The sequence below is a fragment of the Cornus florida genome, unplaced genomic scaffold, assembly GCF_030987335.1.
Source record: "Cornus florida cultivar Cherokee Brave unplaced genomic scaffold, ASM3098733v1 CherokeeBrave_3.0.0_Hap2_Chr03, whole genome shotgun sequence".
Lineage (NCBI taxonomy): Eukaryota > Viridiplantae > Streptophyta > Magnoliopsida > Cornales > Cornaceae > Cornus > Cornus florida.
Genome location: NW_026775573.1, coordinates 12,748,770 through 12,772,418, shown reverse-complemented (window position 1 = coordinate 12,772,418; position 23,649 = coordinate 12,748,770). Strand labels below are relative to the sequence as shown.

Sequence of the window (23,649 nt, the reverse complement as noted above, 5' to 3'; positions counted from 1 at the left end):
TATTTCAAATAAAAAAAAACAAAGAAGGGAAAAAAGAAGCAAGATTTGCCTACCCATGAGCTTTGGTTACTTTTTTTTTTATCGAAAGATATGAGCTTTGGTTACTTGATTTCAAAATACCTTTGACGGTGCTTATTATCCTAACAAACTAGGAAGGGAGATTTTAATAAGGATACATTTATTCGGGGAATTAGGGAATTTACAAAGTACAAACTAGGTGTAACGGGTGGGCGCTTGCATATTTCTATTTATGCTCATACATTTTTCTATCCGAATCCGATGTGAGACAAGTTTTCTTTTGTAACATTCTCCCCCACTCAAACTCGTAACGCTCTCGTTGTGATTGGACCGCCTTGCCTACTCAGGGGGTTCACCCGGATGCCTTAAGAGCTCGGCACTTGGCCTGGTATTGGATCAAGGACTAGTCTGATACTAACTGTAACAGGTGGGTGCTTGCACATTTATCTAAAAATTTAAAATATTGGACAGTGTCGCATATATGCTCACCAACTTATAATTTTATATTCATACATTTTTTCATTTGGATTCGATATGGGACAAATTCTTCCTTATAACACCACGCCACTAGGTAATGCGGCAATGATTAAATCACATAATGACACAATATCGAATATTACTTATAGATACTGAGCTCGATCTTCCTATTCTTGTACTGTCAAATGTGTTACATTTTGTAAAAAATATCAATAAATAGAAATTCAACTGAAATTGAATCTTTGTAAGACCGTTCAGTATTGTATCGAAAAAAAAAAATGCTACCTATATATAGTCACATTTGACTTTGCACTTTTCATTTGATCTGTGAACATGTCTGGCCAAATGAATTGAGATAAAGAAATTAATTAAGTGTACAAAATGCTTCTGCACAATTATAAGATATTTAAATACATATGTGACATTAATTTCTCCCCCAAGATTTGGTGGTTAATACTAGTTTTATTAATTAAGTGCAGGTAAATTTTAATTTTTACATTTTTTTTTTTTTTTTCTATATCAACCCTACAACACACGCACTATTCAAATTAGGAGTGCGGTTAAAGCGAAACCTTAAAGACTTACTTCCCTCTATATATATATATATATATATATATATATATATATATATTCTATACATAAACATGTTATGTCCAATTACGTCATATATTGTCCACTTATTATGATTTTCAAAACAGGCTTACACATGCAATTAATTAAAAGGCATTCACAAGTATAAATGAGAGCAACTTCTACGCTATGCCTAGTGGGACGTTTTACAAGTTGATACTAGTCTTGTTTAGTTAGTGTACTTAAAGTTTGTTCTTTACTTGGCCACCGTGTTTTTATAGTCGGTTCCTCCTTACCTTTCACTCCATTATTATATTCTTTGCCTTTATATATATATATATATATATAGTTTCACCTTCACATTTTATATCATATTACTGGGGGTTGTCATCTGTGGCAAGAAATGGCAGAGGAATCTCGGTCTCTAGAGTATACCCCATCGTGGGTTGTCGCCGTTGTTTGCACCATCATTGTTCTTCTATCTCTTCTTGCTGAACGAGGCCTTCATAGACTGGGAAAGGTATTCATTCATTCCTCTTGTTTCTTTTTGCATTATATTGCAGGATGGTTATGTTCTTTTATATATATATATATATATATATATATATAGTGCGAGCGATAGTAAGATTATTATTCCATTATGATTTAAATTTCACAATGACAACTCTCACGCGTGCATTAGATTAGACCACCACTTTCTTATATATATATATATATTATTTGGTTTGAATCCCTTAATATCTCCATTGCCTTATGATTGCCATCCCAAGATATAGTCAGATCTCATTGCATTTATAAGAATTGAAGTCTTAAAAATACAAAAATGGCTTGTTTTTGCTCTCTCTCTCTCTCTCTTTTAATTTTAAAAATAATGGTTCCAGAGGCGGTGGTGGTGGCGGAGGCGACGGTGGCGTCCGTGGTTGTGGCATAGGCCATGGTGGTGGAATAAGCGGTGGTGTAAGGCAGTGAGGCTGTTGTTCAGGTGGTGGCAGTGGTGTGATGACCATGGAAGGCGAAGACAGCGGTGGCGTGGTGGTGGTGGTGGAAGGCGTAGGTGGCGGTGGTGTGGTGATGGTGACGGTGGAAGCCGTGGGTGGGGGCGGTGGAGGGTGTCATTGGTGGTGGTGGAAGGTGTCAATGGTGGCGTAAGAAGGCAGCGGTGCTACAGTGGTGATGACACTTGAGAGTGGCAGCGCTGGACGTGGCGGCTGAGGTGGTGGTGTGCGGAAGGGGGGGACGCTACTAACTTATGAATTGAACAATAAACAATAGTGACTCTTAATAATATTAGAGTCATAGAAATCAATTCAGGTAGTGCTATACAATTTGTTTATATTTTTAAAAATCATAGTAAATTCTTAAAAATTATTTTTACTTATCTGAAAATGTAGTTTGTTGGAATATTATATTTATATATATAATTAATCTTAGAAGGTTATCTTTAAGCATATATATAGTCAAAATAACATGTTAAAGAAATTAGGCTCCGTTTGGTTAGATAGAAACAAGCAAGAAAAGAAATTGAAAATGAAGGAAAAGTGAAGTGAATAGAAAAAAAATTATTTTCTAGTATGCATTTGATTAGAATGAAAATTTATTCAAGAAAACTGTAAAAACATATTAATTTGTTATTTTTGATACCATAAAAGTAAAAAGAAATCGATTAAAGATACCAAATTTACCCTTTTAATTTTAAATACTAATAAATAAATGAATTTGTATTTATTGATGTACATTTTTAGCAAAGAAATAGTAAAATAATGGATTATTAAATTTAATAATATAATTATTTATATTTAAAATAAGACTTCATTATATTTTCTAAGGCAGTAGTATAACTAATTATTAGTGTATGAGAAACGAAACTTAAAAAAAAAAACACGAAAATGTATTGATGGCAATACTAAAAAAAAAACAAAGAAAAAGTTAGTTTTACAGAGAACTTGTCTCTAAGAAATTCAGTACAAAAATAAAAGAAGAAATTATTTTTCACTATTGGGTAAAATAAGAATGTTAAATTAAAAGGCAAACATCTCACGCGAAAAAATTAATTCCCTGTTTTTTTGTGCATGAAAAGTTTTGAGAGAAAATAGACAAGTATGGAAACAAAATTTTCCATTAATTTTCTCTTTCTATCTATCCAAACTCTAAAAAAATTTAAAAATTTTCTGTTTTCTTTCTTTTCTAGCTATTTTCACCTAACCAAACAAAGCCTTAGGATTTGATTGGAGAAAGAAAATGCAAATTTATTTGAGGAGAATAAAAAATATAAATAAAGAGTAAGAAGGAAAAGAAAGAAAGAAAGAAAGAAATTTGACATATTGAGGGGCAAATATGTATTTTCATATTATATACAAATAAAAAAAAAAAATTTAATATGGAGCCTGGTGAAGCTGGGTTCATCCCTAGACCATTCCAAATATTGCACATTAAACAAAAAAAAAAAAAAAAAATATCGAATATAAAATGATCATTCATTCCATTCTTATGTAAACGTAGCTAAAATAATTACAAAGCTTTTAAATTAACACTTCTAATTATTGGCATGTGAAATTGCTTAATTATGTTTTGGGTTGCTTGATATTCAGATCCTGAAACACAAAGGTCAAGACGCTTTATTCGAGGCCTTGCAAAAATTGAAAGAAGGTTTGTGATTAATTAGTTCTCTCTATACTTCATATATATATATATATATATATATATATATATATATATAAAAGTATAGAATTTTGAATTCACATGATTTGCTCTATTGTGATGATAATTTTACCCCTAGACCGTACACAATTTGCTTCAATTTGATATGTAGCACATTGAACTGCCAGCAATCAAAATGGTTAGAATCTAATTTGTGTGTGTTAAGAATGTTCCATTTTACTACCTATAAGAGGAAAACAAAACAAAAAAAAAAAAAAACAATAAAATAAAATAAAATGCATGTCTAATTTAGTCCCATTTTAATCTCTATAGGATATGGTTATGTAAAAAAGTCACAGTACTCGAATAAGTAGTTGAATGTGCAAGAAACTGCTCTCTATTAGGAAAATTAATTTTTTACACTTTGGCTCGATTTGTTTGGACTTAAATATTTGTTTAAAATTTTATTTTTATTTTTTGGTGTTTGATTGTCGTAAAATATTTATAAAGAAAAATATATTAAAATTTTACAAAATTAATTTATCCATTAATTTTTGGTAAGTTATTTTATACGTCCGGTCTAGGGATGACAATTTGACCCGCCCCTGCGGTTATTCGCCCCATTTTTGACGGTTTTGGGGGGACCGTTTTGCTTATTTAGGTGGGGATGATTTGATGCAATAAAAACCCACGCAGGTTTGGTGCGGGGGCGAGGAGAGGTCGTCCTGCACCGCCCCATTTGGATAGACAAATTACTTAAGTACCCTTATTTCATTAATATATATATTTCCCACTATATATTAATTACCTCATATAACAATATTAAAGTAATAAATGAATTTTATTAAAAGGAAAGTTGCAATGGTGAAGAATTGAAGATGGGAAAAAAAAAAAAAAAAGCAAATCCATTTCAACAATAATTAAATTATGGTCTTAAACGGGCCAGGTACTTGTGGGGGTAAAAATGTTAAACGGGGCCGTTTTTGCGGTTTTGGGCGGGGACGGGGTGAGGTTCTTAAACTGTTGCGGGGGCGAGGGAGGGTACACCCGCCTAAACCCGCCTCCATTGCCATCCCTAGTCTCGCCCGAAGGGTGTATATTACCCAAAAAATGAAAATATTTTCTAAAAAATAAATTTTACGTCATAACAATCTGAGCCTTCAATTAAATCCTTTACCTCTTCTTCTATTTATAAAAGTCTATTATTACCCTAAAAATCCTTTGCTCTTTCTAAACCGCTTCATCCCTCCTAAACGGGCTTGTCTCTTCTAGGCTGATCTCTTGGTCAAAACAAGCCTTGCTCTTGAAAGAAACAGGCCTTGAATGAGAGTCAGCGGACGGGATGGTCCTTGGGCTAATGGGCCGGGCAGGACTCGGCCCAGTGGGATTTTATGCCCATTCAGTAGTGGAAATAGTTGCCAAGCAAATCACCTTGTTACAATATTCTTAAACTGTTCTTGAATTAATTTCTATCTGTTTAACATATTCATTGTTCTTGATATATATATATATATATATATATATATATATATATATAATTTTGTTTTTCTTTCTTACCAGAGTTGATGCTTTTGGGTTTCATTTCTCTTCTCTTGACGGTCTCTCAAAATTTTATAACCCGCATATGCATCCCTAGTCATCTTGCATCTTATATGCTCCCCTGCAAATTGGAAACTACTACTTCAAGTGCTTCAGAACATCAACATCAAGCTATGAACTACGGCCGGAGGCTTTTGTCTACAGCTAATTCAGTCCAATGTGCACTTGTGAGTTTTTTTTTTAAAAAAGTATTTATTCGTTTTTCTACATGTAGAAATGTTAAATTTTTTAATTTTATTTTTGGAGTGAGACTTTACCTTTCAAATACATATACAAGTATATAACCACTCCAAGGGTATTAGGTACAGTCAGAAAGAGTTTAACTCAAGAACTACGAGTTGCTTTGTTTTATTTTTTTATTATGGCAAGAAACTCATACACCTTCTTTTTGAATTCGAACCTTCCACTTTTTACTTTGGAAGGTGAGAAATGCAACCTTCCACTTTTTTACTTTGGAAGGTGAGAAAGTATTATTACATTGCAACTCTTGTTCTATTGAGATTGATCGAAATTGTTAGATTTTTGTAAGATATTAAAAGATAAGACCATAGAAGAAAGGGAATTGAAGGTAATCCCTTAGGATGGTTAAGAAAATTTCATTGTGTGTTTAAAGTTCTAGAGAGAAGAATAATCTTTCCAAAATATAGTTATTTGTAGTCTGTTTGATGTAGTTGTAATTTTAAATGAAGCATTTTTCATATAGAACTGTCAAAAATGTTCTGGTTGTTAAGAGTTTCATATAGTGTCTGGAAATGTAATATATCAGAAGTCCTTATATATATATATATATGCACTCCATCCATAGATACAATCATTTTGCAACCGCAGTTTGAAAAGTTGAAAATTTTGGGTTCAAGTGAAAAGTTCTATAATGTCAAAATCTATACCTACTTTATTGTACCACCAAATGCAACTAAAATGCTAGTTTTCAAATTAAAAAATCTTCTAGACCATCGAGATTGAGTGTTCAAGCCCTTCTAAGGGCAATATTTTGGGGGGCGTGTGTGCGTGGTTGCTTGAACTTTCAAAAGAAAAAAAAAAATATGAGAGCAAATTTTGTTGACACAGAAGCTTGTGTCCATTCTTTCTTTGCAAAAAACACATTCTTGATATGATTATGCTCACATTACATGGAACTAGTGCTTAAATTTTGTTCCTCTTTCTCCGATTTCAGGGAAAGGTTCCATTACTCTCACTAGAAGCATTACATCATCTGCACATTTTCATCTTTGTATTGGCGGTTGTTCATGTCATCTTCTGTGTCAGCACCATGCTTCTTGGAGGGGCAAAGGTAATGTATGATTGGTTGCAACAATCGCACTCCATTTTCACTCAAATTTCAGTTCAAGACAATATCACCTTCCTTAGTGATTTTACAAGTTCTTGGCAAAAATCTGCAATAAACCGGTTTTGGTGAATGAACCATCTGTTAAATAAAAAGGAAACAGAACTCAATTTATGACATTGACCTATTGAGTAGAGTTGAATTTCAGTTACTTCATTCTATAACTCGAGTTTTAATGTTTTCTATGCTTAATATAGTATTGTCCAATAAATTTGTGTATTTCAACTTTCATGTAGATTCGTCGTTGGAAGCCTTGGGAGGAGGAAATCAGGACAACGGGTAAAGTTGATTTGTCACAATGCAAGCGTACATAATTTGTTTTAGCTGATAAAAAATCATATCTACATGCAGCTACCCATGTTCACCATCACCATCACCTTCGTTTCGAGCAACGTGCATCTGGACGTTGGAGGAGGACGTGGGTTGTAAGTTGGATGGTGAGTTCCATGTCATTTGTATCACTATACATTTCCCTCCAAATTCTAGTGTTTTTGCAATGCTTAACCGGACAAGTAATTCAAACCTTTTCATCTGTTTTCAGGCATTATGAGTAGTAGAAATTTTTTTACTTTGTTTTGGCTTTACAAAGTATCACAATGCAACAGTGAAAACCTCAAATTTTTGAGTTAACTAATAAGGTTTTTGAAGGACGATAATAATTTTTTTAGTACATAGTAAATGGAAGTGTGTATTCAATTCATATGTTTTACAAATGTGATGCATACTTCTCAAGTGTGATAACATTTTTAGTGGTTGTTTGTAGATTTCATTCTTCAAACAATTTTATGGCTCAGTTACAAAGTCCGACTATATTTCTCTACGAACAGGATTTATAAGAGTAAGGTTTCCCGTCATTGGTTATTATTAGCTAATTTCTTCCGTTTCCTGTCATACTGTTAGAAAAGTATAATAGTTAAACACAGTTTGTTTTTCATCTATAGGCCCATTGTCCTTCGAATCCAGGTTATGATTTTCACAGTTATATATTAAGGACACTGGAAATTGATTTCAAGAGAATTGTCGGCATAAGGTAAACTTTTTTTTATAGTTTTTACTTTTTGCATTGTGTTCGAAGATGAAGCTGATCTTTTGTGCTAAACATTGTCAACTGATCTTCTACTTCAGCTGGTATTTGTGGCTCTTTGTTGTGGTCTTTTTGCTGCTGAACATTGAAGGTACATTCCTTTCCTCTTGGTTGTGCATTTGACTCATTTCGTAATGGATTCCTAACTCTTCCCACTGTAAGTTGTCAAAATACGCAGGATGGCACACATATTTCTGGTTATCCTTTTTACCCCTCGTGGTAAGTAATTCGCTTCCTTTCAAGTGTAACAGTCTGATTGTTAGAAGGGAAGAGTGGGATGAGAGAAGGGTTGGGAAAGTGGAGGGATGGATAGAGTGTTTATCGTTTGGCAGGAAGGAAGAGGGACGGAAAAGAGGAGGGAAGCAACTTGCTCCCCAGTCTTTCTGTCCAAAAAGGTGGACGGAAAGGAGAAAAGCCCCATATTTTTAATTCATTCTTACATTCAAATAACACTCTGAACAAGGATATAATAGTATAAATTAGTTAACATCCTTTTCCTTTCTACTCGACCAAACAAGTGGAGGGAAGGATAGATTCTTCTCCTTAGGAAGGTCTTTTCCATCCCTCCTATCTTCCTTTCCTTTCATCTTTCCATCCCTCCTAATGAACCATTTGGTAGGAAGTAAAAGGGAAGAGAGACGGGAGGCAACTTGCTCCCCCACATTCTTTCCGTCCAAAAAGGTGGAGGGAAAGAGGAAAAGCCCCATATTTTTACTTCATTCTTCAAATAATACTCTGAACATGGTTATTTTAGTAAAAATTAGTCAACATCCTTTTCCTATCTACTCGACCAAACAAATGGAGGAAGTATAGCTTCTTCTCCCTAGGAATGCCTTTTCCATATCTTCTATTTTCCTTTCCTTTAATCTTTCCATCCCTCCTAATGAACCATTTGGTAGGAAGTAAAAGGGACAGAAAGGGAAGAGAGAAGGGAAGCAACATGCTCACCTCATTCTTTCCGTCTAAAAGGCTGGACAGAGAGAAGAAAAGCCTCATATTTTAAGTTCATTCTTCAAACAACTCTTTGAACTAGGACATACTAGTAAAAGTTAGTTCACATCATTTTCCTTTCTACTCAGACCAAACAAATGGAGGGAAGGATAGCTTCCTCTCCTTAGGAAGGTCCTTTCCACCCCTCCTAATAAACGGAGCATAAATTAGTGCATGGTGCGCAAGAAATGGCACAAATGTAACGCGAGTTGGTGAAATGGCAGCTTTTGCTTCTTGTGGGCGCAAAGTTAGAGCACGTTATCATCCGCTTGGCTGAAGATTTTGCACAGCATAAGCAGGGGGACAACGAAGCACAAGCAGTGGAGCCTTCTGACAGACATTTTTGGTTTAAAAAACCCAAGATTGTCCTTTACTTGATTCACTTTGTTTTGTTTCAAAATGCATTTGAGATCGGCTTCTTCTTTTGGATTTGGGTAAGCAGAGTGACTTCATCAATGAATTCCCAAATACAAGTGTCTTTTGCATTTTGGTTTAGTACTAACACTATGTCATTAACTGCTCTCCAGAGTACATATGGATTTCATTCATGCATCATGGAGAGATTGTGCTACATCATCCCAAGACTTATTATAGGGTACCCTATCTATCAATCTGTCTATATATATATATATATACATATAACTATATGCTCATTTTGTCTGGTCCATCTCACTGCATCACTTGCTTGGTCAGGGTGGTTGTTCAAGTACTCTGCAGTTACAGCACATTACCTCTGTATGCTCTAGTCACCCAGGTGAGACAACTTAGAAATTTAAGTTCACTAAGCTTGTGGGAGTAGTTTGGCATGCTTATTTTCTAATTTGTTCCTTTCTGAATGTAGATGGGTAGCGCTTTTAAAGAAGGAATTTTCAAAGATCATGTGCACGAAATGCTTGGAAGTTGGGCTGGCGGTTCAAAAAAAATGACCAAAGAATCGTTTGAAAACATTCGTACTGAGGAACAAATACCCGATGCTGATGCAGGAATTACTGCATCAGTAGTTGAGCTTTCTTGTATTAAGCGAACTCAAATGTCATCTCCTTGAGTTTGTTCAATAATGATTTGGTTTTCCCAAAACAATCAATGACATTCATATATACAAGCAAATTTGATTCATGGTTGTGACTTGTGAGTTCATTAGATTCATCAGTATGTAATCAATCTCTTGCCGATGAATTCTAACAGAAAAGGATGCTGATATATTTTCTGTAAACACATCAATGCAGCTTTCTACTATTATGGTTTAAGAACTTGTTTTTCCTAGTTGCAAAATCTAACTGTTGAAATCTATTTATTTAGTAGTTGCTAACTTTCTATACATTGATTGTGAGATGTAATGAAACTGAAGAGGAATACAAACCATTATGCCCTGCTCTTGAAAAATACCTTATCTATACGGGCTAGCCCAGTGCACGAGGCTTTAATTACTGCGGAATTTGGGGAGGGTCAGATATACACAGCCTTACTTCCGTATGGGGAGGCTGTTTCCGATTTTGAACCCGTGACCTTTAGGTCACAATGGAGGATCAATCAACCTAACCAATAAGGTTCTATTCCAAGTCACAATGGATCAACCAACCTAACCAATAAAAGAAGGTTCGGTTTTCCACTATGCAAGTCGCTAAACAAGGTAATTTAGACTTGGTGAAGGACTTTACTCTCCAGTGTTTCTTGAAATTAGTTAAAGGAGATAAAACAACTAAATCTTACTTGGAACCAGATGGCAAAATGTCAAAATTAACCTTGATGAATGTCTAAATGGAGTCTGAAACCAAAGTCCAATTTCATTAAAATTTGCCATCTGGTTCTCATGAAATTGCCATACTTCACATTTGGCATTCAACAATCTAAACATGGTATTCTCAAGCTATGGATTTAATGTGGGGAAGCATATGGTAAATTCTCATGTTATTTTTCAACATCAATTGACACCTGCCCAGTATAAAGAGGATAATAATAATTTTACAAAAAAAAAAAAAAGAGAGGAAATTTTATTTGCTAATAGACTCAATACACTTCCATCTCTGACACATTTTACAGTATTTTCTCTGTTTTTCCTCCTCCTAGGGATCTAACCGAAACCCCTCATTAGCTCCAGTTGTATACAGTAACAATTTAAAAACCATCTAGGGCTATGACAAGGATGATGATGAACCCAGATGCTTAGGTCTTTCAAGTGGAAGCTTTTCCATCTCAAATCTGCCATGATCAGAGGCGGAGGCTTCTTCATTGATCTCTGCACTTTTAAGTTCATTCAGAGTCCTCTTTGCATAGACAGTAAAAGCAACTGTGGTGATGATTGCAACAATGAAGGAGATAACGTTGTATATTATTTCCACTGAAGTCAGGTGATGGTTCCCATACTTGATATCTGCTAACGTCCTTATTAATCGACCACTGCACAGGAGAACAAGGGGAATGAAGGCACGTGAACAACACAAACCAAAATGAGCAAAAATATGCCTAGCCAAACACCATTAGCGTACTTAAAATATTCTAGCTTCTGCCGAGAAACGTTTAGGAAAAATCATCAATTTTACAATATAAGCATACCCTTAAAAAGCAAAGCGAAGGGTATCTGTTGTTATATGCTTGCATCAACCAGAAAACTGAAAAAAGCAGCAACTCAATAGTGTGTTTGTGATGTAATGACTAGACCTCACACACATTCCGAATTAATCGAGAATGCACTTTAATTTTTTTAGTAATTAATGATAAATGGCGCCTATTCTTGCTTGTATAATATAATTATCTTGAAACCACACAGCAGAAAAATTCTTGCTAAAAGGAATTCAGAAAACTAACCTATAGATGTAAATGAAGGCTTCTGGAACCATTCCAGCTACCGAACCACATAAATAAGGCCAAAAATTCATACTGGTCACCACTATTGCATAATTAAAAATTGTGTATGGGAATGGTGAGACCCTGAAGAGGGCAACCACTCGAAATTGATGGAACCAGCTCCCTTCCCCAGCAATTCTGATCATAGCTGCTTTCTGAGGCCATCTCTTTAGCCATTGCTGAACATGAAATGAAAAGACAGGAACATGAAAAAAAAGGAGAATGGAAATCTAATAACAACATTTCTCTGTACCATAAACACTGACATTTATTGGACTTACATGAATTCGGTCACGGAAGAGTAATCCAATCAAATATGGAAGGATCATACCAATAGTTGTTCCAACCATGATTATAACGAACCCAAGACCATATCCAAAAATCATTCCAGCCAACCACATCGAAGGGCCAGAAGGGATTAAGAACACAGGAAACAGTGCCAGAGAAGCAACAAGTACAAGTGCAAGAACTGGACGACCAAAGGCAGTGGATTCCCATTGCAAGATTGGAAAAAGAACCTACAGTAAAATTGAGAAACCAAAGGTTTATTGAAGCCACAGCAGTAAAACTCGAGTTTAGTGCTTCTATGAAGCAAAAATACTTGACTTAGGAAGCAATACAGTGTTATTTACATTATACAATCATTATTTACAAATTTCACACACCCTTCATTTTAATCAAATCATTTCTACATTCTCAACATTAAGTCAATTCCACAAATTTAGCACCCTAATACTTGATTCTGTGCCATTGTCTATATGTTGTTGTTGTTGGTGTATTGGTACACGTACAACAACACACTCAATCCATAATTTTTTCTGCTTACCCTAGTTCTAGATTCTTTACATGCATGTTTTGTATTCTTTCCATATATTCATATTTTTAGGAAGATTCCATTGCATTTCAAAAATGTTTCCATAACTAGCCAACCAAAGCGCATTGTCGACACTCTGACCCACAATTGATCTGTTGTTAGCTGATGCCTCCATATCACCAAATTGACCGTATCAACTTGTGGGATCAAATGCCAAATAAAAAAAAGGTGATATGTCCCAACACCTCTTAATTTTATCCGTTCACATTGATTCTTTAAGTAATTCTAATAACACAGAATGAAGAACATTTTATGATCAACGTTAAGGAGAAGCAAATATGCCAACTAGCAAGGACAAACAGGGTGAGTTAGTAAAAGCAACGCTGAGTTGCACATGGTACAAGTAAATAACTAATGATTTAGCCAGCAAAAAGGCCTAAAATATGCTTTCAGTCAAACTGGGTCTTGATGTTGTGTGACCATGTGTATTAAACTTTACCATCACAAAAAATGTTGCAACCATGAGAATGGATGCATTGCATGGATAAAGAAGAATCAAGCTATAACTTCAACTAGTGTCCACAATTTTTAGATACTCCAATCCATTCAATGGCAATATAACAATCCAAATACTACTTCTGTGGGACAATATATCTGTAATGAAAACTGAGAAACCAGCTAATAAGCCTGCACATGTAGCTGTCATTTTAATTTTCAATCACAAACATCAAACAATAGAAGGGTAAAGCCTGATGTGGATGGAACCTGATGGATCATTCCTTTGGGATACAACATAGGGGATTTCATTCACCCAACTTGGATGTTAAAGGCGGAAAGTTTTAGAATAAGCAGGAGTAACCAATAATAGTTGACCTTATCTATTGTTCTCATGTGGACATATGAGAGAGAGAGAGAGAGAGAGAGAGAGAGAGAGGGCCTAGCCAAGGACAGGAAAATACCTTCTCAATAAGCAATGGCACTCCCCATTTCAAGAAAATGAGAAGGATTATTATACTAGTAAAACACCATATTATGGTCTTGATCCACCAGATAAATGACTTATTTTTTGTTTCTGCTTGAGATTGTAAGACATCATTTTCAGCTATCCTTGGTTCATTGGATATAACCAGCCTCATATATTCACTGTCTTCCCTAAATTGACTCCCATGATTTTCACTGTTCTTTCCTAAATCAGCTGAATCTGGCATCTTTGTTGAGACACCAGAAATCTGTCAAACAAAACATGAATGTGCTATAAGAATCAAGGCAAGCATAATCCAGACTCTACAAATGACAAGTTATGCAGATTTCAAATCATGACAAATTTATCATCAAGCATACAAGCAAAATAAAATATAACATTACTAATTTCAGGCAGTGTGCATAGGTTGGATGCTACGAATTACACCACTTCACATCATGTGCTATTTAAAATTTAAATGTAGCGCCACACTTGAAGTCTAATTTTCCATAATTTGATATCTAACGGACGACATTACAATTTAATGCAACCCAGGTCCCTAATCCCATAATAGCACAACAGTTAGTCATAAGAAAAATCTCTCACAACTGTGAAATGAACAGAACAATTATCCAAAATTTGTTGCCCGGTGCATATGCGAAGGCACATGAGTTATCTCAAACAATGTTCAAAAACCAAACCACTGACATGCTGTGTAGAGTAAATAGCATCTGAACTGAACATACCTAATGCATTCCTTTTATATACTGAACGCATCCAAATTTTGGCATATTAGACTAGATGTGGACGAAAAAGGGTTAAAAAAAAAGAAGGGAAATTACAAAATCTCAAAGAAATAAAGCACACATTGTTCTATTTACCAGATTAAATAGCACCTTTGAGGAACAGGTGTAACTTGTCCAGCATATTGAAAACTGAATGTTTTACGAGTTCAATGATATTGGATTATTTGGTTAATGATGAGCAACTACAGCTATTTTTTTGGGCCGTGTGTGATGAAGTCCGACTCCAGCAGTGGTAAAAGATGATCTGGTTTGAGCTAAGGCACAAAAAGGCCAAGACTGGCCTGAAAAAATGCAGGCTGCCACCCAGGATGGCATATGGCTTTAGATAGATATTTGTTTAGTAGATCCTTATGTAGTAAGGATATAAGTTTGAGGAGTGGATATGAGATCATTATTTTAAGCAATTTGATGGATTCGGTTCAATAAGGTGTCTCTGCCAAACCAATCCAACCACTTGGGTACAAGTGGATTCAAAAATCACTTTTCCATCAGCAAGCTACCCTGTTTCCATCCTTGAAGCACAACAAATTTGATTATTCAAAACACTTCATGTTGTTTCTTAACCATCCATCATTCTATTCCATAAAGAATGGTATATAATGATTGTTTATATAATTTTCCTTTTAGTTTAAGAGGTATATGTCATCACACAATATGCCAAAAACATCCCCCAATGGACTAATCTTACTTTAATTTTTTGAGTAACATTATCTTCAGTCTCTCCCTACTTGTGAAAATTGAATCTAAACAACAGAATCGTTCACATTTCCATAACTCTTAACCCTCGATTTTCAGTACATCTTAATCACCACTCTTCGTTTTGCTAAAACTACATCCTGTTTATTAAGTCTTATTCCCACTTGCAATAAACCCCCTGTATTCTAAGCTCCTTTACAAACATTTAATTTAACATTTAACCATACTTTGATGTCATCGAATAAAATAGTAACATTATAGCATATACCTGAGACCTCAACTTAAATATATCTACTCAGTTCATCAATGACTAAGTAAAAAAGATGGGGGTTTAATGCTAATCTCTAAAGTACGCTTACAATAATTGAAATTTTACTTGTTTCTTTTATGTTTTGGATATAATTACAGCTTTATCATATCTATATATCAATTTGTGACATTTTCCCTAGCAACCACCAAATTATATCTATAAGGACCTTATCATAGACTTTCTCTACAACTTTCCATTGATCACCTTAACAATTAGATAACTTCCACAATTTAAATCCCCAACATAAACCTAAACTCATTTTATGAAATATATTTTAAGTCTTGGTCATTATTCAATCATTCTGTCCAAAATTTCAAAATATGATTCATTAATATTAAAACAATGATAATTTTTATGAATTTGAATATCCCTTGTTCGATATATAGGCAGTACAATAAATTTCTGTCACTCGTCAATAATTTTCTTAGCTGTTATTATGATTTTGTCAAACAATTTTGTTAGTCAAGACACACCATCAGCTTCGAAACATTTTCGAATCTGCTTCTTAAACTCTTCTTGTTTTCATCTTCCTTAATGTCTTTTACATCTCAAACACCCTAATCCAAAGAAGAAAAAAATTTATTTTCTCAAATCTCCTTGACACTACATTCATCTAAACCTAAGCTTCCCATATGTTTTTTCTTGTAACAATTTCTTAAAGTTAGCTCTCCGTATTTCTTTAAATTCGTCATCTTTCACCATGACCCTTATGATTACGCACTTAAACATGATTAAAATCTTTGGTTTCCACTTAGTCTAACAAGTTCATAATTTATCCACAAAAATTGGAACCCAATCTAAAATAAAAAAAACCATCATATAATCTATAATTAGCATCTGTTATTGCTTCTTTCAACTTTCTTCATTACATTTTTTTTGTATCTTTCAAAACTTTCTTCATCTCTAGTAAGAAAACACTATGCATTTTTATATAATCAAATTAAAAAATATGCAAACAATAAAAGCTCAAAATTGGATACCACATAATTTATTTGCCATATTTCTCTAAACTAAAACGAAGATTTGGGCGTCTAAACTAGAAGAACCCCAAAAATGTTCGATCAATATAAAAGCGCCATCTCAGGGAATCATACAAAGCAAACAAAAAATAGAGAGAGGGTTTTGGTCAGTACCTGAGTTCCGCAACTTCCTCACCCTCTCTCTATATGTATATGTGTTTATACATCTTTCTCTCTCTAAAAGTTTGAGACGGAGACCAATCGGTGATCGGTGTACCAGACGATTCCTTCACACTACTCTTTTGCTTTTACCTAACACCTCCCATTCACCGGGGATATATATGTATATAATTCATATTTACATTTACTGTATATATAAAGTGAATTTAATTTTTCAATTTTGATTATTTTTTCTTTTATATTTCATTTTAAATACTACTAGTACTAGTAGTCAGTACTGAGTCTGCTAACTAATACTCAACTCAATCATGTTAATTATAAAAGCAAATCACAACCATTAAATTTCATTTATAGTGTTTATTTCTTCTGTGATGTGATTGAAATTAAAGAGTGATAGTTTAATGTTAGATACTCTCATTTAAAAGTTGGGATAGGGAGTTTTATTAAGGGTGCAGTTTTACACGTTTGGTACAATTGAGTAAAACTATGTTTGGCTAGAGGAAATTGGACGAAAATTTTTTTGAAGAAAAATTATTTTTCATAATCATATATATATATAAAGTGAAAAATTATAACTTTTTTGTTTGATAGATTAACAAAAAGAAAAAAAATATATATATATACTGTTAACTTAATAGAATTGGTCACATAAATTCACTTTTTTATTTACATTCTTATTTTTAATACATGAATGCTTTATTTTACAACCCCAACATAAACCTAAATTCATTTTTAACTAACGAAAAGAAGAGATAAGAAATGATTTTATTTTGTGAGTAACAAGGGTAAAATTAGAATTCTCTCTTTATTAAAAAAAATTAAAATGGACAAAAAAAAAGTAATATAATTTATTCACCGCTAACTAATATGGATGGTTTTAATGAATTCCTAAATACTTCCATTTCTTTTCAACTTTTTTAATACAACTTAATATTTCCTCTCTTTTCTTCTTCTTCCATTCTTTTTTTTTTTTTCCTTTCATTTTCCACCTACCAAGCGTGGCTTAAATGTCTTCTTTTAAGCATGCTTCGCAGTGTAACGGATTTGGGAGAATATCAGTGTAAACTGACCAATTTATGAATGGTGTATAATAATATTGAACTCTTGAATCTTAAAAAAAGGTTACGAATTGATATATACCCCCAATAAGATAAAACATGTTTTCAAGTGCATTGTTATTGGCTTTTGTACATCATTTTAAACGAATTCAATATTTTTTCCTCACAAATAGCACAGGTGTTCCATGTGAATTTGAACACTTCAATATATCCCTTGGAAGGTAAAAGGTAAACTATGTGATAAAACTTGTTTGTTATCCTACATGGTTTTGGCACAAAGTGCATTTGATTAATTGGTTGCAAAAAAATTTATTTGATTGTTGTTGAAAATTATATTCACCTATCATAATTAATCCAAAAAGTGTTATTACTCTTTCTTTTAAATTTATTCATAATTTGCATAAATCAAAGATTATTATATATGCTTTTAAATCGTAATACACATCTGAAAGTTAAAAAACGAATGAGGAACCGAATGCTTTCCATTCACACTATGCAAATAGAGGGGACAAATCAACTCACTTACTCCATCCATCGAATCTAAAAAATGAAAGTGTTGTTTTCAATTTTAAAAGAAGAATCATTTCTGCATCATTTTTATTGTCTCAATCACACTATCAAACTTTTTTTTTTTCCATATTCCCAATTACTGTTCTACTAATATCTCATAGCCATTTCTTAGACATTTTTTGATTGCTAAAGAATTCATGGTCCTTATTTTAAATAAAGGATAACTTTATTCATAAATTACAAATCCTAAAAGAAACTATAGGATTGAACTATTGTAGAGGATATGAGCCTATTTTTGTCAATTTATTTTCCAATAAATAGAAGTGCACTATGCTGCTACATATTCGAAAATTCATTTTCATTTTTAGTAGTTTTTCAAAGTTAATGGGTCAATTTTTCATCTATGTTATAAACTAGGTTTTGGAAACATCCTATGCTTCATTTATTTAATTTTTCATCTTTTTAATATTAAATAATATATATTTGAAAGATAAAAAATAGGGCACATGTTCGTCAATTCAACTCCATACTCTAGGAACCATTAGTCAAAAAATCAAAATTTATTTAATTTTAAGTCCTTTAAAGGATGCTTGCTCAATTTTATTGGTTTTTTGTGAGAAAAATAAAATTTTATTTTATTTTTCTCACATTTTTCAAAAAGTGAAGTTTATAAATTATAAATATATAGATACGTAATTAAGTCATGAAATTGAGTCACAGACAAGGAAAAGCAAAGAAATGTTCCTGTTAGACAATGACATGAAAATTTTATTAACCAAACTCCAACTGTTTAAAATCTAATATATCAAAAAAAAAAAAAACATGGATGATTTTCATACATACAATGTGTATCACAAATTACAAATAAAAAGACTGACCAAAACCCAAATATACTTCTTCAGGGTAGTCCAAGTTCCCAACCCTAGCCAGCTTATCCCAGCTATCTTCACAGTGCTTATGCCACCATAGTTTCACATCTTTGTAATACTTTTGCTCTCAGTATGTGAAGTCCAAAAACAATTAATTAATGCAGTAAAATCGTGTACCCCATATGAGTCTCAAGAAAAACTTCGGAGACAATGTTGACGGCAGCCTCGGCGTCTTATGGTTTCCAAGGTGCTGGAGGCGGTGGTGGAGTTGGAAACATTGGCGGAACTGCAGAGAATATCGTGTTCTTGTCAATGCCAGTAGACTTGTCACCTGACAGTGCCACGAGGGCTGCAACTAAACCGGCATTGCCTGCAAGCGTTGGCTCCGTGTAATTGTAGTTAGTACGCACATCATGGAAACCGTCGTGCTTGTCAGGGCCAGCAACCATAGCTCCAACGATTGTATTTGGATTTGGCTTGGTGGTGTCCCTCCATTTCCATCCTCCTTTACAGTTGTACTTGTTGTTGTTCTTGGGGATTGACGCACCTCTATGGTGGACATGTTTTGGATAGCGATTACCAAATCCCACAACATAACTCATCCCTCGAGGATTTTTGCCGAGGATGTAATCAATCTGCCAAAACCCCGGAGAAAAAAGAAAGGTACAGTTAGTCGTCATCAACATACTCATGTTTTTGCAGACCGCTACAAATTTTTTTTTTTCCCCGTACAAGTGATAAATTCCACATGAATAAGATCAAAGGGTTGCCTCTCTGTTACTTCCGATACAGAACAGAGTATCACATACCTGCGTCTCGGCATATTTGCGCAGCACATCTGTTGAGTAAAAATTAGGTCCACAGTACCATCCAGGTGTATCTGCAGCATCGAGATAATCACTGAACAGGGCAGCCAAGAAGGCAGAATTGGCTACATATTGAAGAGGCTGAGGCCTTCCGTGATTTAACTGTATCAAACCTCCTGTAAAAGGTCCACAGAACAATTACATTGAGATTTTATTTTCCCTTCTCTCACTAAATCCATGAACCAAACAGACATCAACAAAGCAGAGGTTACTTACCCTTTGTTCTATTAAAGGTTGTAAAAATTGGTAGGTATGAGCACATGACAATGCTGGTCTGATTGTGAAATGTTCTTAAAATTTCTTCATAAGGATACCCAGGGCTCAAGAACAATCTCAAACGGCTAAGAAGCACCTAAACACAAAATAACAAATAATATATCAGTATAGAAGTGGGCATGATATGAGTGAAATCTTAGTAACTAGATTCTCCAAGTAAATAAATCTGATCTACATTGATCAACATGTCAGAGGCTCAAATTTTAGTATGTCTTTTGACATATATGTAATAATTCATAAGCAAAAATATTTGGGGCAAAAAGTAATATTAGTAATAAAACAATTTCAGAAAAGCTGCAACTTCAACCTCATAAGGGATTGCAATTGATCCCTTTAGCAAACAGACGATGAACCATAGTCAGAAACACATAGCAGAGTAGTGATTGTTCACGTACTGGTCCTGCTAAACCGATCTCAAATTTTAATTGACCACCCTTTATTATTAGAACTTCCAAAGTATAGTTTACGTTTAATGACAGGCAAACATAATACAATTCAAACATGTACGAGTTAGAATCTTTACAGTCAAAGGCTCACCATAGACCGCCCAAAGCCAAAAACAGAATGACAGATCAATTGCTGCATGTCACATTTCCAAACATGCAGTATATATCAAACAAAGAAATCCAAGCATTGTGATAACGTATAACAGTTCCTATGGATGTTGGAAGAACCTTAAACATTGTTTGTAACACGGATTCAACACACGTGTGCACACAAACACAATTAAACGTTGATCGGTTGGAAAATGCATAGATAGGGTCCTCAACAAATTCAAATTATTCTTGGGTGTGCACATGAACCTGTTAGTGAGTTAGACAAGAATATAAAATATTGGTGTAGTAATAACACAATTTTTGAAAGATAAGCTTAAGTTTCACCAACTTACTTGAGCTCCAGCAAGCTTGTTGTCCCAGCTAAATACACCATAATCCGGGCCTCCCCAGAAGGCACCAGCATGTTTAGCAAGACCGGGAGCAGTGGCAAGGTTAAGATAGGAAGAATTCCCAGTAGCATAATACATCCAAGCTCCACCCCACACAAACTCATCCCAGTAACTAGTAGAATTGTAGAAAATTGCAGCTTCAGCACTACCTGCACTGTATCTGCCTCGCTGAGCCCTGGCAAACCTGAAGAGGGTTGTAGCACCATGTACAAGTTTTTGTGAGTAGGCCTTATTATCTTTAAAAACAATAGACGCAGCAGCTAAAGCAGCGGCCATCTCTGCAGCGAGGTCAGAGCAACTGTGACATACAGATACGGGACGTGGGTAATCAATGTCCTCTGGACGCATCCAGCAATAATGATCATTAGGAGTTGGTCCGCCTGAAGTATCCCCTACTCCCACCTGTTAGACAAAAGGAAAGAGAGCACCCACCGATGAGTTAGCCAGGTAAACTTATTCAAATTTACAAAGCATATGTAACAAGCACAGTGCTGATAATTTCTTCAGCAACGTTAAGAAATTGCAGGATGAAAAATACAGAATGTCTTGAGAGATTAAAATTTCCATATGGGATGTCAAAATAGAAAGAAAGGGTAAAATATAGATGTAGCTAAACGAATTGACTAAATAATTACAAGAGTTTACCTGTGCAGCAACCCGATCAATGATATCAGCAGAAGAATTGAATGTCTTGAGAAAGTAGTCAGTCCCCCATTTAATTAGTTCTTTAACATGGGTGAGCTCTCCAGCAGCTTCGTATTTTGCAGGGTATTCGATTACACTCCAACTTAACATAGTCATGGCAAAAGATGCAGGAAAGTTGAATTTGATCGCGTCTCCAGCATCATAATAGCCACCCGCCAGATCCTTACTTAAAGTCCAGGAATCAGACTTGCCATCATTCACACACGAGTTTCCCCTCCATGAAACATTATTGTGCTTGGGGAGTTTTCCGGCTGTAATTGTCAAACATTACAAATTAGAAAACAACCACAAAAAAAGCACAATGTAATGAAATTAGATAGATCATGGATTGAATACTAATGAGTAAAAAACAACTGTGCATTTAGTTGATGAAGTCTCTTTCGTAGATTACAATAATGGAATTTAAATAATTAATATACATCCACACATGTAGGGATATACTTGTATGAAAATCCTGTTCAATCCTTGTTTTATCAATGTTCGTTGCTTTTTTTCATTCTCAAAGGCTCCTATACGAATCAATCGGATCAGAGTCACAATAGTTCCATATAATGTTCAAATTGAATTCGCCAACTACTGTAGAATCGAACCAAAAACCAATATGAATTATCATTATCAAATCAGATCTGAGAACCATCTCCCAACAAAACAGAACTGATATATATGCATATTAACATTCATACATGTATATAAATATATATATGTGAGTGTGCGCGCCACAACAAAATATAACCGATATATGAACTAAACATACATACGGGCCTATATATACAAAAATATGATATTGTAGTATATATATATTTATATAATCTGTTTTTTACTTACAGCGCTGGCCATTGAAGAACATGAGGGCCTTGTGGAGAGCCAGCGTGTAATTATCCGGCGGAGGATGTCCACGGTGGTGGCGGGGCACCGTCTTGACGATAAGAGTGATCAGCCCGGCCAAGAGCCCGGCGGCGAGGATCGTCCCCACCGTCCACACGAAGAGCTTACGACTCACAATGAGGCAACCCAGATCCACATACTTCTTCTTCTTCTGCTCTCCGGGACCCAACAGCCAGCTCTGCTGGGTCTCATCCAACGGCCGCGACAGCGCCGCCCTGTCGAAGTCCTGCAGGTTCCTGCTCCGGTCATCGTCGGTGGCGGAGTCCGCCGCATTTATCTCCAGCGGCCCACCCCACGGATCTCTACCGTACATATTGAAATCCCTCTCTCCCCTTCAATTCCCCAACTGGGTCTGATCAATCTCAACACCAATATCACAAATCAAACAAATTGAGATGAATACAGATCAAAACTCAAACAACCCAGATCTTAAAAAGACACAAATGATGAGTCTGACCAATCTATTGATCAAAACACAAACAACCCAGATCTTAAAAAGACACCAATGGAGTGAAGGGAGAGAATGTGGGTTGTGGGTTGATCTCTCTCCGCTTCGATTGTGGAGTCTCTGGACTAGGAGAGACTCTGTTGGACTATGGTGATGTAAATGGATTATATTATTGAGAGATTGACGAAGAATAAGAGCGAGTGAGAAAGTGGCAATAATGTAGCATTCAAGTGGGTGGATTTGGGCTGTGATTCTTCTTAATTTTTTAAAAAATTAACTCAATTTGGTGATATAATTTTATTGTTGGGTTGAGCATTGTCAATTTGGTTGATGACAATGACCAGTAATCTTCACTTTCTCTCTCTAGATTTAGCTTTTACCAGCTTTGCTTGCTTCAATTACACACCAACTTCTGATACAAGGCTCCACCACCAAACGGGTATTTGGAATCTGCTATATAGGTAAAGACGCGTAGAAACTACCATTAGTAGTTTTGTCACCATTGAAGGCTAAGAATAATTTTTTTCTCCCACCGACAATAAAAATACATAAATTAATACTAGTACACAATTATGCAATTTGGTAACCCCATTATTTAATTTTCCTTCTAAATAAATTGAGAAAAATGAGTTGTTGATTAGGATATTTGGAAAATTATTAGTATTGCACATGCAAATTTGGTATCTAGAATATATTAAAATCACTGTCATTTAATGATCGAATTAGTCAAGCTTAGTGTCATGAGAGAGAGATTATGATTATGAATATGTACTCAGTGAGCCTATTTATTGTTTAT

General features: G+C 34.7%; 3 protein-coding genes across 3 annotated transcripts; 1 reads left to right on the top strand and 2 right to left on the bottom strand.

Moving 5' to 3' along the window:
- The first annotated feature begins 1,418 nt into the window (after positions 1–1,418).
- Positions 1,419–10,103, top strand: LOC132299508 (MLO-like protein 13). The gene is made up of 14 exons (XM_059796189.1): positions 1,419–1,585; positions 3,654–3,711; positions 5,263–5,468; positions 6,476–6,592; positions 6,883–6,925; positions 6,998–7,083; positions 7,410–7,484; positions 7,588–7,676; positions 7,772–7,821; positions 7,909–7,949; positions 8,945–9,154; positions 9,248–9,315; positions 9,414–9,474; positions 9,562–10,103. Exons 1-14 carry the CDS (start codon positions 1,469–1,471, stop codon positions 9,763–9,765), a joined length of 1,425 nt encoding a protein of 474 aa, XP_059652172.1. The 5' UTR covers positions 1,419–1,468; the 3' UTR covers positions 9,766–10,103.
- Positions 10,104–10,613: 510 nt separating this feature from the next.
- On the bottom strand, positions 10,614–16,435 carry LOC132299507 (uncharacterized). Its single transcript, XM_059796187.1, has 5 exons — positions 16,285–16,435; positions 13,338–13,607; positions 11,846–12,082; positions 11,526–11,743; positions 10,614–11,117 (listed from the first exon to the last, which is right to left on the bottom strand). Exons 2-5 carry the CDS (start codon positions 13,584–13,586, stop codon positions 10,853–10,855), a joined length of 969 nt encoding a protein of 322 aa, XP_059652170.1. The 5' UTR covers positions 13,587–13,607; positions 16,285–16,435; the 3' UTR covers positions 10,614–10,852.
- A 2,170-nt stretch (positions 16,436–18,605) lies between these two features.
- On the bottom strand, positions 18,606–23,219 carry LOC132299506 (endoglucanase 25-like). Its single transcript, XM_059796186.1, has 6 exons — positions 22,346–23,219; positions 21,461–21,771; positions 20,759–21,217; positions 19,810–19,945; positions 19,537–19,709; positions 18,606–19,362 (listed from the first exon to the last, which is right to left on the bottom strand). The coding sequence occupies exons 1-6, from the start codon at positions 22,716–22,718 to the stop codon at positions 18,961–18,963; spliced, it is 1,854 nt and encodes a 617-aa protein (XP_059652169.1). The 5' UTR covers positions 22,719–23,219; the 3' UTR covers positions 18,606–18,960.
- Positions 23,220–23,649: the final 430 nt, after the last annotated feature.

Coding starts and splice junctions, on each gene's coding strand:
- LOC132299506 (XM_059796186.1), bottom strand. CDS start 22,718: ATGTACGGTAGAGATCCGTGGGGTGGGCCGCTGGAGATAAATGCGGCG. Junction 21,218..21,460: donor TTGATCGGGTTGCTGCACAG/GTAAACTCTTGT, acceptor TTTGTCTAACAG/GTGGGAGTAGGGGATACTTC. Junction 19,946..20,758: donor ACAAGCTTGCTGGAGCTCAA/GTAAGTTGGTGA, acceptor TTTTGTGTTTAG/GTGCTTCTTAGCCGTTTGAG.
- LOC132299508 (XM_059796189.1), top strand. CDS start 1,469: ATGGCAGAGGAATCTCGGTCTCTAGAGTATACCCCATCGTGGGTTGTC. Junction 6,926..6,997: donor GGAGGAAATCAGGACAACGG/GTAAAGTTGATT, acceptor ATCTACATGCAG/CTACCCATGTTCACCATCAC. Junction 9,316..9,413: donor ATCCCAAGACTTATTATAGG/GTACCCTATCTA, acceptor TTGCTTGGTCAG/GGTGGTTGTTCAAGTACTCT.
- LOC132299507 (XM_059796187.1), bottom strand. CDS start 13,586: ATGCCAGATTCAGCTGATTTAGGAAAGAACAGTGAAAATCATGGGAGT. Junction 12,083..13,337: donor TGCCATTGCTTATTGAGAAG/GTATTTTCCTGT, acceptor ATTTTACTGTAG/GTTCTTTTTCCAATCTTGCA. Junction 11,744..11,845: donor TCTTCCGTGACCGAATTCAT/GTAAGTCCAATA, acceptor TTTCATGTTCAG/CAATGGCTAAAGAGATGGCC.